The sequence below is a fragment of the Bos indicus x Bos taurus genome, chromosome 18 (assembly GCF_003369695.1).
Source record: "Bos indicus x Bos taurus breed Angus x Brahman F1 hybrid chromosome 18, Bos_hybrid_MaternalHap_v2.0, whole genome shotgun sequence".
Taxonomy (NCBI): Eukaryota; Metazoa; Chordata; class Mammalia; order Artiodactyla; family Bovidae; genus Bos; species Bos indicus x Bos taurus.
In genome coordinates, this window is record NC_040093.1 from 30833215 (window position 1) to 30854435 (window position 21221).

General features: G+C 51.8%; 1 protein-coding gene across 5 annotated transcripts; it reads left to right on the forward strand.

Annotated features, from left to right (window-relative positions):
* Positions 1-246: 246 nt before the first annotated feature.
* On the forward strand, positions 247-20981 carry ZDHHC1 (zinc finger DHHC-type containing 1). Of its 5 annotated transcripts, XM_027516270.1 has the most exons (13): positions 248-547; positions 7407-7432; positions 7838-7883; positions 9291-9533; positions 13911-14086; positions 15732-15833; positions 16226-16350; positions 16443-16601; positions 16875-16987; positions 19766-19848; positions 20080-20173; positions 20309-20387; positions 20498-20981. In XM_027516270.1, exons 3-13 carry the CDS (start codon positions 7875-7877, stop codon positions 20761-20763), a joined length of 1449 nt encoding a protein of 482 aa, XP_027372071.1. In that variant the 5' UTR covers positions 248-547; positions 7407-7432; positions 7838-7874; the 3' UTR covers positions 20764-20981. The 5 variants fall into 5 exon arrangements, with proteins under 5 accessions (XP_027372072.1, XP_027372071.1, XP_027372073.1 ...); XM_027516272.1 differs by lacking the exon at positions 7407-7432 and having other exon boundaries at positions 20024-20173; XM_027516268.1 differs by lacking the exon at positions 7407-7432 and having other exon boundaries at positions 249-547.
* Positions 20982-21221: the final 240 nt, after the last annotated feature.

Genomic DNA, 21221 nt, shown 5'->3' on the forward strand with positions numbered 1-21221 from the left:
CAGGCTGGCTGACGGTTTCCCTAACAGTGATGGGCTCAGGGGAGAAAATGGAGCGGAACGCTTACGGGACAAGTTAGGATTTAGAGAAGACAAGCTGTGGATTGGGGGTAGAGAAAAGTGTGTTTTTGAGGAAGAATGTTGAAAAGGAATGGAGAATGGGGAGCCATGGGGTCCGCGTGAGCCCCGCCCCAGCCTGGGTGCCAGCGCGACGTGACGCAGCGCGGTTTGGCCGCTGTGGGGCGCCGTAGCCCACGCCGTTGCCAGGGGAACGGGCCCAGCGCCGGACGAGGCCCAGCCAGCGTCTGCCTGGCCGGGTGGTACAGCCAGCCCGCTGGACTCGGAGCCGGAGGACTTGCGGGCCTAACCTCCGCCTCGCGTCACGGAATGGGGCTCGGATCCGGGGCGCACAGCCGCCCGGTCCCAGGGACCGTCTCTACCGCGAGAGTCTGAAGCGCGGCCGCTCTGGGGTGGGTGGACAGCCGGGCTCTGGGGCTGAGCCGCTGAGTGACCTTGGCAGGGCCGATCTGGCTCGGCCGACGACGCGCAGGTGAGGAGCCCCCTGTGCAGTTCTCACCTCTAAGCTGAGCCACGGGGGCAGAGCTGCCGCCGCCCGGCCGAGCTTTTCGCCTGGAGCCCGCGCGCGGCCTGGGCTGCAGGTCCTGGGCAGGGCGCCCGGCTTCCTTCTAGCATTCATCAGGTTCGCAGATCTGCATTGAGCGTCTGCTATGTGCCAGGCTCTTTGCCAGGCGCGGGGCCACCAAGGGCTCCAGAGAGGACGCTGCAGTTCTCCAGAACCTGCAGTGTTAAGAAGGGGTCGGGCGGGGGTTGCGGGGAGCAGGCGCCAGATACACGACTAAAGTGATTTCAGGTCAGGTTAAATGGTCTAGTGCTGAAATGAAGGGAGGTCAGGGAGGATCCCCTCTCTCATGCGACTTTTAAGCCAAGATCTAAGGTTGAGAGTCAGCATTGTGATCAGGATAAGGATGTTTCTGGAAGAGGCAAAAGGAAATGCAAAGATCTGGAGGCAGCAGGTACAGAGGAACAGAAAGGGTGAGGGACACTTTGAAGGATGTGGTGGAGCTTTCAACTTTATCCTAGCAGGAGGAGTAAACCACTGAGGAGTTTTGATGTGTTTTTAACTTCTGAAAATCTCACCTCACTCTGGCTGCTGTGGGCAATGTGGTTGTGACAGGGCATACCAGGAAGTCAATTGAGGGCCATCCTAGTTCTGCCAGTATAGCTGTGCCTCCTAGAACTTACTTAGTCTCTCTGAGCCTCAGTGTCGTCATCTGTGAAAAGGGCATATTGCTCTGCATGTTGTTTATGAGAGAGAAAGTGAGAGGCTAGCCACATCTCAGACCGATGACTAGAGAGGCCTATGAGAACAGTTTGAAATGATTGGACCTACTTCAGAAAGTTGTGAGGGATAATAAGCAGATTCTGTCAAAACACTTAAAGCGGTAGCACAGAATAAGTGCCTTCTAAATGGCTGCTACTGCTGCTAAGTCGCTTCAGTCGTGTCCGACCCCATAGATGTCTGGCAGCCCACCAGGCTCCGCCATCCCTGGGATTCCCCAGGCAAGAACACTGGAGTGGGTTGCCATTTCCTTCTCCAGTGCATGAAAGTGAAAAGTGAAAGTGAAGTCGCTCAGTCGTGTCCGTCTGACTCTTCCTGACCCCATGGATTGCAGCCCACCAGGCTCCTCCATCCATGGATTTTCCAGGCAAGAGTACTGGAGTGGGGTGCCATCGCCTTCTCCATCTAAATGGCTAGCAATGGTTATTGTTGTTGTTGAGGCACTATAGGGGAGCAATGATTGGGGCTTGGAATAGAGTGATGGCAGCAGAAATAGTAAGAAGTGGCTTAACTTCCCTTCCTGAAGGACGGTTGGATTTAGAGATGAGTAAGGGGTGGTCCCCGGAGAAGGCAATCCCAGGTAGGCTGCCGTCTATTGGGTCGCACAGAGTCGGACACGACTGAAGCGACTTGGCAGCAGCAGCAGCAAGGGGTGGTCCCTGTTTTTGGAAAACTGGTGATTCACAGCAGGAGACGGGTTTATAAACAGATAATCACCATGAGATTCAATAAAAGCAACATTGGTACTTAATTAGTCAGGTTTTGTTTTTCTTACTTTGTTCTGTCACAACTTTGTTCTAAATGACTGTTTCTTGGTGGGTGTTCTTTTAAGGCTTACTTTCACAATCATGGGATTTGATTTCCTGGTTAAAACCAACAACCCTTGCCTCTGCTCATTGGCCTTATTTCAGCTCCATGTTGCTCCCTTCTTGTTGTCCTCTTTCCTTGGTTTAACTTGAAGCCCAAACAGTTTGCAGTGATTGCTTCAGGAGGAAAATGGCACAGGGAATGTTTGCAGACCACGTCAACTCAGAAATGACTAAAGTTTCAAGCCTTTCTTGCCCTAGCATCAGACTTCTGCATGTTGTTGATGTGAGGAGCCCAGCCACATCTGAGACCAATGACTGGAGAGGTCTATGAGAAAGGCCTGAAGCTCCAATTTATTTTCTGGGAGTTTCTGTGATGTGTGTCTCTTATTCACATAAGCACTTCCCAGAATTTTAAAGCCAGAGACTTTTCTGGCACCTGTGGGGAATTCTAATAAACAAAGTACTTGCCCCTTGAGGTTTTTTTTTTTTTTTTTTTTAATGACATTTTTTGCTGTAAAACAGTGTGAACCATGCAGCATTTTCTTTTCAGCCCCTCCTTTTGGAGGGGTTAAATTGGGCATTGGTCAGATCTCAGTGAAAATGGGTTTAAAAGTAGATCCTGGGGGAAAAAAACAAAACGGAAAACGTGTTTTGAAATATCCACAGAAAAGCACACATAGGCAACTATAAATCCTCTAGCAAAAGAAAAGGTTGTTGGGAGTGAAACCTTCCTGTGGTGTGCACCTTCCCTTTGGGTTCTGGAGTCATGGGAAGCTTAGCTGACCTTCAGCCGAGAACTGGAGCAAGGTTCCGCCCGGCTGCTCTTCTGTTGTGCCGCCTGGTTGTCTCCCCAACAGCTCATAGGGAGCTCTTCAGCTGAACAACTCAGAACTGCTTTTGAGAATGAGAAAGTATTGAACTACAACTGACTGCTCTTTTGTTGCGTGGTTGTTAGGCAGGATTTCCTTGTTTGTCTGGTGTGATACTACGCTCTAGATCACACGCGCATATTTGGTCCACATGGAAGCCCATTGGGGCCAGGAGGGTAAGAGATGACACCCTTCAATTATTTATTTGACTTTTTGTTTCAAAAGTAGTACACGCACATGGTGAAAAAAGAAATCCAAACAGCACCAAGGAGTACATAGTAAAAACAGATCTCTCTCATCCCTAGCCACTAGATCTCCTTCTCACAGGCTACCTGTGTGCTTGCTTTCTTGCATTTCTTTCCAGAGGGAATCTGTGCATATAGGAATATACATATCTATCCATCCACCTTGGCTTTCACTTACTGGTAAGCACACTCTACAACCATCCCACATCTTGCTTTTCTACTTAGTTCAGTTCAGTCGCTCAGCTGTGACCGACTCTTTGCAATCCCATGGACCACAGCAAGCCAGGCCTCCCTGTCCATCACCAACTCCCGGAGTTCACCCAAACTCATGTCCATTGAGTCGGTGATGCCATCCAACCATCTCATCCTCTGTTGTGCCCTTGTCCTCCTGCCTTCAATCTTTCCCAGCATCAGGGTCTTTTCAAATGAGTCAGCTTTTCACATCAGGTGGCCAAAATATTGGAGTTTCAGCTTCTACTTACCTGTGTATCAAAAGTCATTTCATCTCTCATTTTTGATGTTATGTAGCATTCCATTGTGTGGATGTGCCATATAATTTTTTAATATTGTTTTTTTGGGGCCTTTCTTATTACCAACATGACTGCAATGGATCTCTGTGTACTTTATAAGCATCTGCATAAGATAAATACCTAGAAATGGAATGTCTGGGCCCAAGGGTATATGTTTTCTCAAGTTTGGTGCGCGTGTGTGTGTGTGTGTGTGTGTGTGCACATGCACGCTAAATCTCTTCAGTCGTGTCTGACTGTTTGCAACCCCGTGGACTGTAGCCCACCGGACTCCTCTGTCCATGGGGATTCTCCAGGCAAGAATACTGGAGTGGGTTGCCATGCCCTCCTCCAGGGGATCTTCCCAACCCAGGGATTGATCCCGAGTCTCTTATGTCTCCTACATTAGCAGGTGGGTTCTTTACCCCTAGTGACACCTGTGAAGCCCCCTCAAATTTGGTTGACATTACCAAATTGCTTTCCAGCTAATCTTTTTGAAAAATAAAGGAGTGATCTAAAGTGACAGCTTTGTGAAATTCGCCTGCCAGATTCCTCAATCTGTGGGCATTATGCAGGGACCAGAAGCAGGCTCTGTCTCCAGCCCTAACCCATTTCCCTTGTTCCACCGTGTTTCTCCCTGTTGGTAACTCAGTTCTCCAGGCCCTCCAAGCCTCCACATTGGCCCTGTCACCTCTCTTCTGATCCCAGCACTCTATCCTTCCAGTTCTGTGGCCTCTGCCAACAAACCCTCTTCAGTAGTGAAGTAGATTCTTTCCTGAAATTCTCAGACATCTTGCAGAAATGCAGGGATGCCTACAGCCTCTCCAGGGCTAGTACTTTTCATCTCAGTCTGGTTCTTTTGACAGCACTATTCATGAATCTCAGAACAGTATTCCTAAATATTTTTTTTTTTTTTGGTGGGAGCAGAGGTGGGCAAGAGGGAAGTGAACCTGTCAGGTAACTGTTCTCTAGTTCATAATGAGAACTTGAATGGTAAGCTTTTCTTCACTTAAATTAGGCATGTGAGTTAAAGTAGCCTAACATTTTTCTCAAATGCGATTTTAGGCTTTTAGCAAGTGAAGGTTAACATAGATTATTGTCATCCCAGCAGTGGCCTTCACCTTGTTGGGACAGGGAGAGACCTGTATAGCCCTTTCAGCCTACCTCAGAAGCCAGGTGAGCCCTGGGTTTACCAGGCCAGCGACTACCTATGGTGGTTAGCACTCCATGGGGCCTCTTTGTTCTTGCCTTCTTTCTGTCTCCACCAACTTAACTCTGTAGTTTGTTCTATGGCAGCTGAAGGTACTTGAAAATCTTTATCAAGGTCCACATACCTGTCAGCCCACCAAAGATGCAGTGGGTCATCAGGCAGGCAGTGGGGGAACTTGTGGGCTTCACCCCCACCTCCCGCCCATCTCCTCCCAAAGCACTGGGCTGCTGGGCGATTGCCCTCCCTGGGCTAGTCTGCTGTGGTGTCACTTCCCCCAAGTCCATTCTCTTCTTGCTCATGCCCTCCTTCCCACTGTGAATAGAAAGCTTTCTAAAACACCCATCACCTTTATGTCAATTCCCCTGTTTAAATTTTCTGTGACTCACCATGGCTCTTTCAGTAGTACCTAAGCTTACTCACCTGGCCTCCTGTCATCACCTTCTTAAGGAACTGAAGTTGGATCTGCTTTCCTAGCACACAGCAAAACCAATCCGCTGACACCGGGCTGTGGTAAAGGAAAGTACACCATTTATTGCAGGGAGTGAGAGCCAAGAGAGGGAGTGGGAGATATGCCTCAGGTCCACTCCACCGTGGTCTTTGAGTTAGGGTTTTGTTTTATTTTTTAAGGGAAAGAACAAAGAGGCTGGGATTAATCATCATCTTGTGACATTTTTGTGACATGTCTTAATCGTAGTTTCTGGAGTATTCTAGTCTCTGGTTTATGATTTTCTATCCAGGTGGTCCATGGCACAGGGATCTGTTAGTTCATCTTGCACGGGAGAGAAAACCAGAGTTTCTGTGTTGATGATGACATCTATAGTAGCCATTTTAGTACATGTTTTCAGTAATTTTAGTCATATGATTCTGGTTGTTTAGTTTTCAGTTAGCACAAGACTGAAGATACAGGAGACTCAAAAGGGAACAAAGTTTTACATAGATTAATCACAATTTCAGTAAGGAAACTTGATTTTAGGGGGACTTGGTTTCAACCTAGGATCTGACCCTGCACCTTCCCAGGACTCATCTCTCTCTCTCTCTCTGAATCTTGCTCTCTGATCCCAAACCCATCCACTATGTGTCCTGTCATACTAGGCTGCCAAAATACCCATTCACCCACTTCCCTGATATCTGTCTGGGTCTGTCTGGGCCTGCAGAAAGCAGTCCTCTGAGGGCAGGAACCTGGTCTCATATGTGTTTACATCTTTAGTGCACAAGGGGGCTGGGCCAAGACATGAATGCACAAGCTGGCCATGTCTGGGAGCAGGATGACAGGTCTTTTAGTCTGATCTCCTAGGGAAGTGCTGAGAGGAGAAGGACAGCCAGAAAAGTCCCTGGGTCTGATGACAGTGCTTAGTCCCATCCATGCTTAAAGCCCTATCTCCTATTCTCTCCTACCTCAGAGCCCTTTTAATAATTTTTTTGGGGGGTCAAAATCATTTGTGGCCACCAACTCCATAAGGGAAAATGTCATCAGTTAAGAGTGGGTTGGCTCAGACTTTTAATGCAGGTGGCATGCCACCTGGGCAGCTCAGTCTACTCTAGAGTGCTGCCACTTCTGCAGGGGACTTAGACCCAATAGCACCATTCCCCTATCCATGGTCTCATACAAGTGGTACCTCTCTGGGCCAAGGGTACTGGGGTTTGGAATCAGAGCAGTCTCTAAGGTTGTTGGTGGTAGGCTCCTGGCCTCAAATGGTGACGTCTCCTGCCTCAGGCATCAGGGACACAGCAGCACTGGGGGGTGCCCGTGGCCACTGCCAGCCCATTCCAGCAGTGGGGACATGTCAGCCAGCCATGTGCCTCTGCTTCTTTCTTTATAAACTACCTCAAGGTGTAGGGCTATTCAGGAGTGAGGATGGCAAGGAGAAAGTCAGGATTTAGGGGCCCTAATGGATGGTTCCCTTCAAAGAAGTTGCCCTCTTGGATCACCAGAGAACCTATGTTGGAGCCACAAAGATTTGTCTTCCTGAGCAGAACTGCCCAGCTCAACTGTATTCACTGGGCTTGACCTGATGACCTTTGTTTCCAAAAATCAAGGACAAAGATTTGCTACCTCTGGGGACCTTCCAAATAAAGTGATGCCAGCTTTTTGATCACCTTTGTTATCTTTCATCAAAGCTGAGAAGTTCAGAATGACAACCCAGTGGCTCAGCTGTTACGACAATGTGTTCCTTGGGACTACTGACTTAAGAAAGCAACTTCAACCAACCCCATTACTTTGGGCATAAACCTCATAAAACCTCTTAGGATATCAGATATAGTAGCCTCCTCAGTCTGGAGAGATGAGGATACTCCAGAGGGCTATTTAAGGGTAATCATAATGTCTACCGTTTAGGGAGCATTTATGTGTCAATGTGTGTTACTGATCTGTGTATAGCCCTAGGTGGGCATCTCTACCCCTGTTTTTCAGATGAAGAAACTCAAGCCCTTCAGCTAGTAAGCAAAGAACCAGAAGTTGAACCTAGATCTGTTTCCTCCAAAGCTGGGGTTCTTTTCCCACCTTTCATTGGTTTTTACTGAAGACAAAGCAAATGACCAAAGGATTCCAGTTGAGTCCCTGGGAGAAAACTAGGGTCACTCCATTTAGCTTTGAGATGAGGCTACTCAGAATCTCCAGGTTTGGTTTGTGGGAGGCCCTGGGCCTTGGGTGGTATGACCGGCAGAGTGGCTGAGTATGAATGTTTGGCAGTTAGGGTAATAGCCATGGGGCGGGAAGAGATGGGGTGGGGTATGGGTGCCTGGTGACTATACAGATTGAAGGCAGGGCAGAACAGGGCAGGAGGCTTTGAGTGGGTCAGGATTTCACATCATTTACTGTGCCCATATTTCCTTTTATTTCAGATGTTTTCAAGTCAGCAAACATTACTGAGCGCCTACTATGTACAAGGTATGTTCTGCATGTTTGGGGGAAGGGATGTGGGGGAACAGAGGTGGATGAATCACAGTACCATTGCTGCCCTTAGGGGAAGCTGGCATAACAGGGGGGCAGACATAGAGATGGCAAAGTGTACCAAACAGCAAAGTGACCTGCCCAATAAAAACTGAGTGCGAAGGCCCCCTGACTCACTTGGAGCATCAAGGAAAGCTTCCTGGATGAAGTGCTCGCAGTGGACTCTGAAGATCAAGTCACATTTTGTTGAGTTGAGAAATGAGGAAGGTGTTATAGGCAGATGTGCTGATGGGGGAAAGGGTCCTGCCATACCCTTTGTCTTAGTCAGACTTCCTGGCCAAAGGCATGGGCTTCTGAAAGGAGAGTCCAGCTGCCAGGGATTTTGATCTTCCCACCAAGAGCTCCGAGTTGGCCTGTCCACCCAAGTGGGGCACTGCCTGCCCAGGCTCTGGTTTCACCTCAGGTTCAGAAGATACTGGGGGTTGGGCTCTTTTTCCTGTAATACTAGGCCCACCTGTCTGCTCTGCACGTATCCTTTGACAACCAGGTCAGCTCTTGGGCTGAGGGATGGTGGGATGGGGCTGGAAGAGTGCTGCCATCTGGTGGTTTGGCTCTGGACAAGGCTTGTCTTTCCCTGAGCTCCCTCAAGTGAGTCAAAAGGCATCAGCTCACCTTTTTGTTCTCACTGCACTAGGCCCAGGTTTACTTAGAGATACATGGTCATTTCCCCTGCTGGAGAGAACCAGTGAGGAATCCTCCCCTCTCTCTTGTGTGCTGTTTTCTCTTCAGCCAAGAAGCTCAGGCAGCTTATCTGAGGCACAGGGGAGATGGTTCAGGGCCCCCCAGTCCTTGAAGAGTGTGTATATGTTTGCTAGGACCAGGGGCCAGATCCCTCTCCTGAGTACTCCCACTCCCTATTTCCCTTAGCAGAGCGTATGGGGGCCCTCTCTGAGGGCCCTCATACTTGCATTTGGGCCTCGGGACAGAGGTGACTAATCCTAACAGAATCAGCATGTGTTCTCATCACTCTGGCTCCAGCCTGATATTGTTACCAGATGAGAACATGTCTTATTGGGTTTAATTTTGATGGCTGTGGAAACAGAGCACTTTGAGTAACAGGCAGTCAGACTGTGTCCTAAATAAACCCTGGACCCTCCTACCTTGTCTTGGCTAAGGCTGGGGCCAGAGCTCGCTCTGGAGCTTTGAGGCCAGCACTCAACTGCCATGCTCCCCTCACTATCAGGCTCCTCATGCTAGGGTCCTGGATCCCCCGCAGAGTAACTGGGAGAGAGCTTCACATTCCAGCCTGCCCCTCCTGCTGAAAGCTGACTGCAGGCATGGGGCTTTGGGCTCCAGCCTGGGCCTCCTAGGCTAATGCTGTCTCTACTCTTTCTCCCTCTGGAGATGAACATCTGCAACAAGCCCTCTAACAAGACAGCCCCTGAGAAGAATGTGTGGACCGCACCTGCACAGGCCAGCGGACCCTCCCCGGAGCTGCAGGGCCAGCGGTCCCGCCGGAATGGGTGGAGCTGGCCCCCGCACCCACTCCAGATTGTGGCCTGGCTGCTGTACCTCTTCTTTGCTGTGATTGGCTTTGGGGTCCTAGTTCCCCTCCTGCCTCACCACTGGGTGCCTGCTGGCTATGCTGTATCCTTGGGAAAGTATGGGGCTGGTACATGGGAGAGTGCAGACAGTGGATGGAGGGACATGGGCAAAGCCCAAAGCTGGGTTCCAGAGCCTCAGACAGTGCAAATGGGCCCTGTCTCTGCCTCGGGGTCCAGCTGCCTACCTGCTGGCCTCCAACACACATCTGACCCCTCTGCCTGACTGGATGAGGGAAAAGACCTAATGAACCTTGGAGCATTGAAAGCCCCACACAGATGGGAACCTCATCAACTGAGGTACAACAAGAGCAATTATAGATGAGAACCTTAAAGCTCTCTTTAAGCTAATTATATCCAGAGCTCAACGAAGGATGAAAGAGATGTTCCATTTATGAAATACTTTTTCACTTTTTGGAAGGAATCATGGTAGCTTCCTTTACATATTAAGTTCCTGGTATATTTAAAATATGGTTTTATTTACAGGGATGATTATGCCATACCCAGGACTGTTTAGGAGCTCATTGATTTTATAAATCAGACTCTTTTAGGGTAAGGAAAGTTGAATTGACAAAAGGAGGGATAAAGATGCCCTGGAAACTCCTGGGAACTGTGACAAATATGCACTTGCCTGATCTTGGTGATGTGACTGTCCCTGCCCTGGCCATAACCCCCAGGAAGAGAGGATTAAGGTGCAGCAGGTGGCCCCAGTCCAGAGGGTGCCCATGAGAATGTGCCCTGGTATGTATGCTTCGTGGAGATGATTCCTTGGGCCTCTGGGAGAAGGTAGCCTAGGGTGAGCTAAAGGAGTTAACAGGGATAAATTTGAAAGTCTCAGGCATAGAGTTAGCACCCTTCAACTCAGGCCTTGCAGGGCTGCACAAGGCTGAACAGCTTCTGCCAACTGCACATCTCAGCCTCCTCTGTCTGACAGGAAGAATCCTGCCTGCTTCCCAGGCAGGGGATGAGGGAGCACACCAGATGTGTGTGTGAGCACCAGAATGTATGAGCCATGAATGTGAGCATGCTCTCTTGGGAAACCATAGAGCCCTTGGCTGGTAGGTGACAAGGGCAGGTGAGTGGAGAAAGACTCTAGAGAAGGTTGTTGGTCTCAGATGCAGCAGTGTCACAAGGGGACTTCCTGGTTCACTGGGACCCAGGACCTAGTCCTCAACTCTGAAAACTAGACTTTCTCTGAGGTAACCCACACGGCTTATTCAGTACTGTTAAGTAGAATGCTTCATGGGACATTCCTCCCATGACCTGGAATGGGTACACCACTTACTCAAGACTACTGGGTTTCTGCCATCAAGGTACCTGATTAATAACCACATGGTTTGGAGTGAGTAGAATTAGAGCAAATAATAGTAAACATGAGTAACTAGAATTTATTGAGCACCTATATGTGCCAGGCACTGTACCAACCCTGTACATGGATGATCTCATTCAATCCTCATAATAATCTGTAAGGAAGGCGTTCCCCTGACTTTAATTAAAAAAAAAAAAAAAGAAAGAAAATAGGGCTTAGAGAGATTAAATGACTTCCTGAGGTCGCATCACTGGTATCCAGTGAGGCCAGGACTGCCCAGGCAGCCTGACTCGGAGGCAAGTGGGATGGTTTGAGGGTTTTGTCTTCTCCATATTTACTGCTTTGGGCAATGCTGGAGGCTCACAGAACCACCTGGTTTGCACTCTCATTTCTTGGCCTGAATGGTTCTGTCTTTCCATCAAAGCTACCTTCCTTCTGCAGGCTCCCTTAGGGCCCCTGAAGAATGAAGTAGGGTAATTGTGTGTACCAAGCACTCACCTTGTGCCTAGAACTGGCCTGGGCCCTGGGGTTGCAAGGATGAGAACACAGGGCCCCAGTTCTCGGTGCTCAGCTTCCAAATGGAGGAAAGCCTAGTAGTGTGGAGATCATCACTTGGTAAGTAAGAGGGCAGGGACTCATTCAGCAGAATGTGGGTGCAGGAGGAGGGCCATGTAGACCAACATCACTGGGGGCCCAAATGCGCTCCTATTGCCCTCAGTTCCCTGCCTTCCTTCCTCCTGGCCTCGCTCAGTATTCTTGGCTCCACCCTCTCCCTTCATCATCTATATCCAGTCAGTCATCAGGTCCTGTTGATTTTGCCTCCTAAAAGGTATTGTATTTGCCCTCTTTTCTCCCCACTGCCAGCTGCCTCTCTTACCTAGATGACCATTTCGTCTCCAAACAGGTCTCCCTGCACATGCTCTCACTCCAGCCAGTCTCTCTCTCTCTGTAGCCAGAGTGCCCTTTCAAAAACCAAAAATGATAGTTACTAATACCCTCTAATGGCTTCTTCCTGCCATAACGTTTAAGATCCTCAAGGCTCTCCACATTCTGGACTCTGCCCATTTCCCCATCATCTTCTTATTTTATTTCCTCTGTTGTTCTCTGTTGTGACAACACTGGTCTCTGGGGAAGCCCTTAGCTCCTCTCTCCACCCCAATACCCAGCTAAGTTAGAAGTCAAGAACTAGCAGTCCATGGGCCAGTTTGGCCTATAGATTTTTTTAATTGAGTGATAATGAACACACTAAATAGACATATCTGAAGGGCTTCTTCAGCAGGTACATTTTAAAAATTACTTATTTCCTTGTCAGCATTTTAAAATTTTAAAAATTAAAAAAATGAGATGCCTCATATATCCAGATACAAACCCAGATTTCTGGTTTTGAAAAGCCAGAATTTGGTGACCTAGGCTCTCTTTCTGGCATGGCACCAACGAGTTGAGCTGGAACCACACATCAGCCACCCTGTTATTTGGGGCTTTGCTTGTTCCCAGCACCCAGCCTGGCCCCCTTTCCTCTTTATATTTCCTGCTGGTTCCTGTGCCACTCCAAGTATCAGCTGACATAATACTTCCTCAGGGAAGATTTCCATATCCCTTTCGACTAGATGAGGTCACCCAGTTACAAACTCACATAGTCCCATGAACTTTCTTTATCACAATCAACCTACTCTTCGATTAACATCTGTGTTTCCTGCAAGACTGTGGGCTCCTTGGGGATGGGGACCAAGTCTGTTTGTTCCTGCCATATGCCTTAGTGCCTGATGTAGAGAAAGACCTCAGTAAATAGTTGAATGAATGAACCAGGGGGTGAGGGGTGGGAGAAGTGTTGAAGCAGGCAGGAAACTAAATGTTTTCCCACATTCAGTGTGTCTGAAAAGAGGTTGGAATGGTGAGGAGTAGTGGTTGGTAATACCAAGAGGTTTGAGAGGAGCCAGAATGAAAACGGCCATGAGCATTGAACCTGAAGAGAAAACTTTAGCTTGAGAGCCATTGAAAGCCATTGCAGGAGTTTAAGCAGTCAAGGCCTTAAGTTTAAGCTTTTCAGAGCTCACTTTAGGACCAAGTGAAGAGTACACTCAAGGGGACCCAGACAGGAGGAGCAGAGTCCAGAGACTATGGAATAGCCCAAGCAAGAGGTGAAGGCCTGATCCAGAGCCAGGGTTGTAGGGATAGAGAGGTTGTGGTGGGCCACAGGATTGTCTCTGTCAGCTCTGGTACAGCATGTTAGGGTGGAGCCTGGCTCCTGCAGACGTGTAAGAAAATTTGGCTGCTGGGAGGAGGAAGAAAAAAGGAGGTTGGACAGCTGATGGATGGAGGATAAATGATGGAGAGATATCTGACTGGCTAGCAAAAGGACAGATGGATGGATGAATAACTAGATGGAGAGTGGATGGCTGACTGGGTGGAATCTATTTGTAAAATTTTATTATACATTCACTTTGCAGTAAGTTGTCAGCATACTTGTGCCCAGCCTTTGGTCCAGTTGCTGAGTAGATAGATCCTGGAAGATCTGTGTTTCAGGAGTTGGCCATGTGCCCACTGGCCAGCCCTTAAACATGTCAGGCCATCCCAGACATTCAGCCCCAGGATTCTGAGTACCTGAACTTAGGGAGGCAGTGGGTCTATGAGGCTCCATCTGCAAGTGACTCTCCAGCTGGCCTGGCTTCTGGGAGGGGATGTTTGCATCCTTCTCAGAAGCAAGATAAATGAGCTTAGAATTTGTATTTTGGGTCCTTCAACCTTAGAGGATGATCTCTTTTAGTCTTATTTCACCATTCAGAATCTGAAACCAGGTCAGATTCTGAGGTAAGACCAGCCAGGGTCTGCACCACGTCTGGGGCAGTGAGGCCAGGGCCCTGTAGTTGGTCTCCTCAACAGCAGCAGTGCTGGTTTGTGAGCTCCATTACAGGATAGCCCCTCTGTTCTTCCATCTAGGGCACGGGTATGCTAGAGATGTCTGACAAGGAGGCTCTTGGGTAGCAAGGAGGTAGCACAGGCAGAGTCTCTGCACTGGGGAATTGCATACAGGTAGAGAACAGTTCTTTGGCCACAGGAAGCAGGGGTGGGCTCTCAGCCAGCAGTGTGGAGTGAGTCTTTAACCTGTTGGGCCAGTGCATGGGTGCCATCTTTGCTGGTCATCTCGTGGTGCACCTGACTGCTGTTTCCATCGATCCAGCAGATGCCAATGTGCGGGACAAGAGCTATGCAGGGCCTCTGCCCATCTTCAACCGCAGCCAACATGCACACGTCATTGAAGACCTACACTGCAACTTGTGCGACGTGGATGTGTGAGTGCACGTGGATTGGGTGTGTGTGGCCAATGAGTGCGCCTGGGGAACTGCCAGTGGGAGCTCAAGGCAGACAGGGGCATGCCCAGGCTTTACAGTCGTCCTGAAGCTTCAGAACCCTTGTATTTCACACAGTCAAGAATCTTGGTGGAGTGACAGAGAACTGGGTGAAGGAGAAGGTGAGGAGAAGGTGCCTGGAAGCAGAAGATGAGGAATAGCATTTCCATCAGTTAAAGTAGGAAACATTTGGCACTGCTACAAACATTGCTAATGACTAACTCTGCCAGTAACCACCCCTTTCTCTCACTAGCATCCCCAGGTATGGGCAGGGAGGGGAACTAACAGAAGCTAACACCCAAGTACTTATCATGTGCTAAGTGCTTTTGAACAACCACCCCGCAGGGTGGGTAACATCTTTCTCACTTCACAGAAGAGGAAGAATCCAGTGTTCCGAAAGGCTGAGGTTGGTCATATGGCTCTTGGGCAGCAGAGCCAGATTCATAACCCAGCCTGCCTGGAGCTGGAGCCAATATACTGTTATCCTTGTTTATGCACAACTCTGAGGCCCAGAGAAGCCAAGTGACTTAATTCAGGTCACATTGAGGGGTTAGAATGTACAGAGCCCAAACCCTTTGGCTGGTCCAGACTGCCTCCCTAGGCCCTTCCCTGGAGCATCCCAGTCTCTCAGCCTTAAGAAGGGGATCTGGAATTGGGTATGGTTCAAGGCTAGCTCCCCCCACCCCCCACCAACTTTTAATATTAAGACCCAGGAAGTTTGTTGAAGGGGCTCTGTCCGTAGGACAGAGAAAGAGTCAGTGGCGTTAAGACGCTGAGGACTTTGGCATCAATCCTTTCCTTCACTAGACATCAGTCAGTGTCCTGTTCCTCAGTGGATGCTCTGGCAGTTGCTGCCTGTTCCAGGGCTCCATTCTGTTCTGCGAAAGGGGACTGAAACTTATCCTTCCACTCTCCTTTGGGCTTTCCTTGTTCCTCCCTGGGGCAGGGAGATTCACTTGCATCCCTAACTTGGCCTCCCTTCATCTTATCCCCTGTGGTGAACTGCTTGCTGCTCACCCAGATGTCTGCCTGCCCTGCTCCCTTTGGCTCCTTTGGCTTATCCCAGATAGACTGGAGTTTTCTGGAAGAATGCCAGAAAAATTCCCACAGTCTGGCAGAGAAGCAGAGACTCAAAAAAAATGGTGATGTCAGGAAGAGCAATGCAAGCCCTGGATCCAGCAGCCTTGCTCTCTTCTGCTACCTGGCCCCATACCTGCACTCTCTCCTGACTGGGCAAAGGGGGTCCTTGCTTGGAAAGGAACCTCCATTTTCATTTCACACCACCATCACCCATATGCATAGTTCCAGAGGGGGACAATATAACGCTGTCTCCTCCTCTCACCCCTGGGTACACCTCCCTTCCCGCCCGCGCCTCCCCACCTCTTCAGAAGCACTGTCTCCTCTAGGTGTCCCGCCCCACCGTGCCCGTCACCAGAGGGCGCGCGCGCTCCCTGTAGACGCGCTCTGCTCTCCGCTTAGGCGCGGGTGAGTGACCCGCTCCAGGCACAGAACCGGCAACCCCCAGGCCAGGATGGTCAACAAAGGGTGGGGTAAGCCCGCGATCGCTCTGTGCCCCCTCCCACCGCAGGAGTGCTCGTTCCAAGCACTGCAGCGCCTGCAACAAATGCGTGTGCGGCTTTGACCACCACTGCAAGTGGCTCAACAACTGTGTGGGCGAGAGGAACTACCGGTGAGAGCCAGATCCGGGCCACAGGGGTACCTGGGGATGCGTGTTGAAGTGTGTGAACCAGGGCCCTTGAACTTTCATATGGGGCCAGGAGAGGATGGGAGGTACTTGGAGAACCTGTGTGCTGGTCTGAGGGTGAGGCTCTCCATGGCTTCCACCTGACAGGGCTGAGGGTAGGTTTGGAATCTTTCTCCTCCTGGCCCAGGGAAAGGTGGAGAGCCTATTGGGGGTGGCTGCCTATCTCCACCTTTGCCCTAAGCCTTCGGCTTCCTGAGGAGTTAGGGCTGTGGGGTCAGAGGCCCAGCTCCCCCTCCCAACCACTGGCCCTTCTGAGCTCTGGGCCCTTGCCCAGCTGGAGCACCTGGGTGCTGACAGCTGCCCATGGCTGGGCCCAGGCTCTTTCTACACAGTGTGGCATCTGCCTTACTGGGCGTCCTGCTCCTCGTGCTGGTGGCCACTTATGTCTTTGTGGAGTTCTTTGTCAACCCCATGCGGCTGCGTACCAACCGCCACTTTGAAGGTCAGTCTGGGTTCCAGGCCCACTCCCACCCCCTAGCCTGTCTGGTCACTTGTCACAGCCCTGGCTGAGCACAGTCTGCTCATGCCTTGCAGTCCTGAAGAATCACACAGATGTGTGGTTCGTGTTCCTGCCTGCTGCCCCTGTGGAGACGCAGGCTCCTGCCATCCTGGCTCTGGCTGCCCTACTCATCCTTCTGGGCCTGCTCTCCACAGCCCTGCTCGGCCACCTGCTCTGCTTCCACATTTATCTCAGTAAGTGCCACCCCGGCCCACATACACACCCACACCTTCCTTGCAGGGGATGGGGTCCCTAAACTGGAGGAAGTTACCCAGTTTGGGCTGTGGAGCCCTGAAACTATGCCCCTTCCTAGTGCTGGCTCTCTAATGGTGACTCGTCTCACTCTGTGGCTTAGTGGATATGGACACAATGGGTTTTAGCCTGCAGCTGGGTACCCTCCCTCACCTTCTGAAGCCCAGGTTCACCTTCCTTTTCCATTACACTGAGCCCTATCTTCACCCCCTCAGTGTGGCACAAGCTCACCACCTATGAGTACATTGTGCAGCATCGTCCACCACAGGAGGCAAAGGGGGCCCACAGGGAGCTCGAGTCATGTCCCCCGAAGATGCGGCCCATTCAGGTATAGAAGTGTCCCAGAATGCTGAGGGAGTGGGAGAAGGGGTGTGGGAGGGGTGATGGGCTACGCAGCAAGTAGTCAATGATAAGACAGGGCAAAAGGAAGCAAGCCTGGAATAGCAGCTGGGGTAGTGGGTGCTGGAGGCAGCAGGGGCGAGGGCAAGTGTGTACTAAGCATGTGCCTGCTTGTTCAAGTGTGGGCACAGCCAGAGGTAGCCCTGCATTTCCCTGACCCCAGGGGAAAGGCTTGGAGCATGCACTGGAGAGCGCAGAAAGCGGGAGCCTGGAAGTGGGCAGGGTGGGGCTGAAGGAGGAGAGAGGGCTGGACCAAGGACTGGTTCACCAGGATGGAGCCATCAGTTCTCTCCACCTGTGACCCTGAGCTTTTATACCCATTACCCCATTCAAATCTTGAAACAGCCCATGAGGCAAGTCATGCTACTATCTCCATGTTGCAGATGAACAAATTGAGGCCAAGAAAGATTTAAAAAGCTGGGTCTAGGAAGAGTTAAGGTCTCCACACTCTGAAGCAGGAATCCTCCAGCCCAGGCTTGGGGCCTGGCCAGCCCAGCTGCTAATCAGCCTATCCCCATTCCCACGCCCCTTGGCTTCCTGAGGTCAACAGCTGGGGGTGGGGTGGGCCTGTCCTTGGAGCCCCCAGGGACTGGGAAGGCAGGGGGCCCAGGCAGGCCTTGTTGGGAAGGCTGAGTTCTGGATCCAAAGTCCTCATGGCAACTGGACACAAACACAGGCTAGTGGGTGGACTGAGGAAGGATTTGGGACCCCACCTCTCCTCTCCTCATTGCCACGGGGTGGGCCAGGCTGCCAGGTCTGGGAAGGCCTGGGGGAGTGATGGCTGTTAGTGGAGAAACCTCCCCCCAATCCCTGCTACACTACTGAGTACCTGCCCTAGTGCTGGGCCCTGAACCCATCCGTGTAAGCACAGTGGCAGCCATCCTGGGAGTGGGCATCACCCCACTTCACAGAAGAGACAAGCTCAGAGAGGTAGGCAGGAGACTTCAAGCTTCACAGCAGTGCCCATTTGGGCTGGCCTTGGGATCCCCAAACTCAAAGGCTCAGGGCCTTGGCTCTGCAGTTACTGCCTGCTTAGGCTTTGAGGCTAGATGTGCCAGCAGCCAGGGCACTTAATATCATCTGAAAATGACCTGAGGGAGACCTTCCCAGAGGGAGCAGGGTGGAGAGCTGAGGTGGAAAGGTGCCATGTATTATACCACTCAGGAATGGGCATGTTTTGAAGGTCTCAAGGAGGATTGTAGGGACAGCTGTGAGGAGGGGAGTTTGAATGGGGACACCCTGGTGGCACCTTCAAACCTCCCCAGATGGCTAGGGCCTGGCTCCTGTCCCACTGTGACCCATCAGGCTTATGGGACGATCCTCTACAACTGCTGCTCTCAGTCCTCTGCTTCTGGACTCCAGGAGCACCAGGGTAGGCTTTGCCTCCTCTCTCCTGGGCCCTGGAGGGGTATTAAGTCCACACTGGTGCAGAGGAAATGTGTGGGGAAAGGATTACCTTGATGTCCCAGTCCTTGTGCTGGGCTTTGACCCTTTCCTCTTTCCCAAGGCTCCTCTTCTCAGGCTGGCACCCCCACAGTCCTCTCCAAAGGGCCAGCCTGAGCAGATGTTGCACGCAGGGCTTGCCTGGGGCCTCCTTCTCCGCATCTGTGTAGCCAACCCATGACTGGCTGGGCTCGTCCCCCAGACCTGCTAGGGCTGTCCTGCAGGCAGCCTCCCCACCCCCACCCTGAGCAGGAATGTGGGAGGGGCCCCACTCTGGAGCCGTTGCCCCCAAACATAGGCTTGTTTTAGAGACGGCGTTGCTGTTATAGTGTCTTCTCTGCATTAGTCAGGACGCCTGGGTCTCCATGGAAACAACTGTCGAGCCAGTGACAGCTGTCCGGTGCCCTGCCCCCTCCACTAGGTTCCCATCTCTGGCCATTTCTCTGGCTTTTGTTTCCTCACCTGCAGTCCTCTCGGGCGCGGCAGGGGCGCATGCTGCGTGCTAGGGTGCAAGCCCAGGCCACTCCTGCTACCTCCCAGCCTTACTTTCAGGCGTTTGGTCGGCTGCTCCAACGGTCACTGCGAGGATCAGCAACTAAACAAGACAGAGAACTCACCCATAAGCCTGGTCCCAGGTGGGACCGCGGCGCTGTTTTTCCCACCACTTATTGCCTTCCCTTTACCAACAGAAGTTGGGGAGACCACTCATCCCCCCAATTCCCTCCAGCAGCTGAGATTGTGTCTGGTACTCTGAGGACTCAGCTCTCAGGGAGCCATGGATCCCTGCATGTAGCCTTGCAGCCGCAGGTGCACACGCGAGTGTGTGAAGTGCCAGGTTTCCCAACCAGGGAAAAAAGTTGGTTTAAAGACTGAAGAGCTAGAAGGAGCCAGGAGCTAGAAGGAGCCAGGAGCAAGAGGAGGCCTCTCTGAGTCCCTCTTTGCCCCGCCCCAACTTGGCCAGAACAGCTCTAGACTGGGTACATTGGACCCATGAGGCTGGAGGCTTCCCGGAGGAGGTGGAATTTGAAGTGAGGAAAACAATGGGGATGGGGTAAGGTACAAACACAGGTGTTTTAAGCCTCATTCTGCATTGGGGTTTTCCCAGCATAACTGGGAAGCCTAGAGAACAGCCATAGACCTCTTTGCCCACACCTCCCAGAGAGAACAGTAAGGGGGTGTGTCCTAGACAGAGTGGGCCTAAGGACCCAGGAGGCCCTGGACCCATACCTAGCCTCCCAGCCTCCCTCACCTCCACCTTCCCCAGGAGATGGAGCTCTACATGCGGACCTTCAGCCATGTGCGCCCAGAGCCCCCTGGCCAGGCCAGGCCTGCCGCAGTGAATGCCAAGTGAGTGCAACTTGGGCAGGGCCACCTCACATCTCCCATTGGCGTGGCAATGAGGTGGGAGAAAGGAGTTAGGCCAAAGCCAAGGCATGGGTCTTGGTCCAGCCCAATGTGGCCTTGGACAGATCAATGCCTCCTTCCAGCTAGGAAGGGAGGCTTATTTTAGAACCTCCAACAGGGTGGTATTTGAAGGAACAGCAGCATCAAGCACTTACCCTCGCACTTCCCCTTCAGTCCCTCCGGATTCCTTGCTACCCGCGGCCAAGTGGAGCCTCCACCGCCCTCCTCCCCAGAGACTCTCGCTCTGCCCCCCCGGATACAACCCCAGGTAGGGGGGACTGTGCTGGGCTCCTGCCCAGGTGGAAGGGGATGGGAAAGAAGTCTACCCCTCTCCATTCCTCCGCGTCTTTTGGCGAGGTGAGGTCTGGGGAAGGGTTATTCAGGCTTCCCTCTGTCTCTGCAGAAAAAGAGGAAGCGGCGCATGTATAAGGTACCGACCTCTGGGACCTTGAACAGAGAGCCCCAGTTGCCCAGGCTGCCGGGTGAGCGCCCATTCCTGACCGGAATCTGCTCGGGGAGCTCCGAGGGAGGGAAAGGTAGGGCCCTTAGTGAGTAGCAGCTCCTAGTCTTACGTTCTCTTCCAACCCCATAGGGCCCCGGACCCCCGGCCGCCGCTCCAGCTCGTCGTCGGACTCCGCGGACGCCAGCCCTGCAGAAGCCTATCACTCGGCGTCTGGCGAGTCCTTGGACGAGATCCCAGTGGCTCAAACGCGCTTAGGCAGCGCCGCTCTGGCCGCCCCGGTGGGTAGGCCCCGAGAGCCCGGGCTGGCGCTGCAGGCGCGTGCGCCCGCCGTTTTCGTGAGCCCGAGCAGCGGCGAGCCCCGCGCGCGGGGCGGCCCCGAGGCTGATCTGGCTTAGCTGGGCGAAGAAGCAGGGATGGCGGAGGAGCGGCGGGACCGACTCTCTATGCAAAAACCCCATCCCTGCCGCACCGAATGCCCCATCCCTGCCGCACCGAATGCACTTTAGGGGCCCCTAAGGGCCGGCGGGATCGGCCCCACTCCCCACTCCACTACTCAGCAATACCCGCCCAATCAGCTGTGATGCTCCAATAAACTTTTTTATGCTTTTGCGGACTTGGTGCACACTTTTTTAACGACAGGGGTCACGGGCCCTCCTGGAGCCGCATCATTGCCTGTTGGCCTAGGAGCACAGGATGAGGTGGGTCCCCCACATTGGGTGGCTATCCAGATTGTCATATGGAGAAACTCAAGTACCAGGCTCCTGGTTGGGAAAGGCCCTAGAAGCTCCCTAGTGGAGGTTATTTTTCTTGAAGATAGGGTTTGCACTTGGAGAGAGGAGGAAAGCAGCATTTG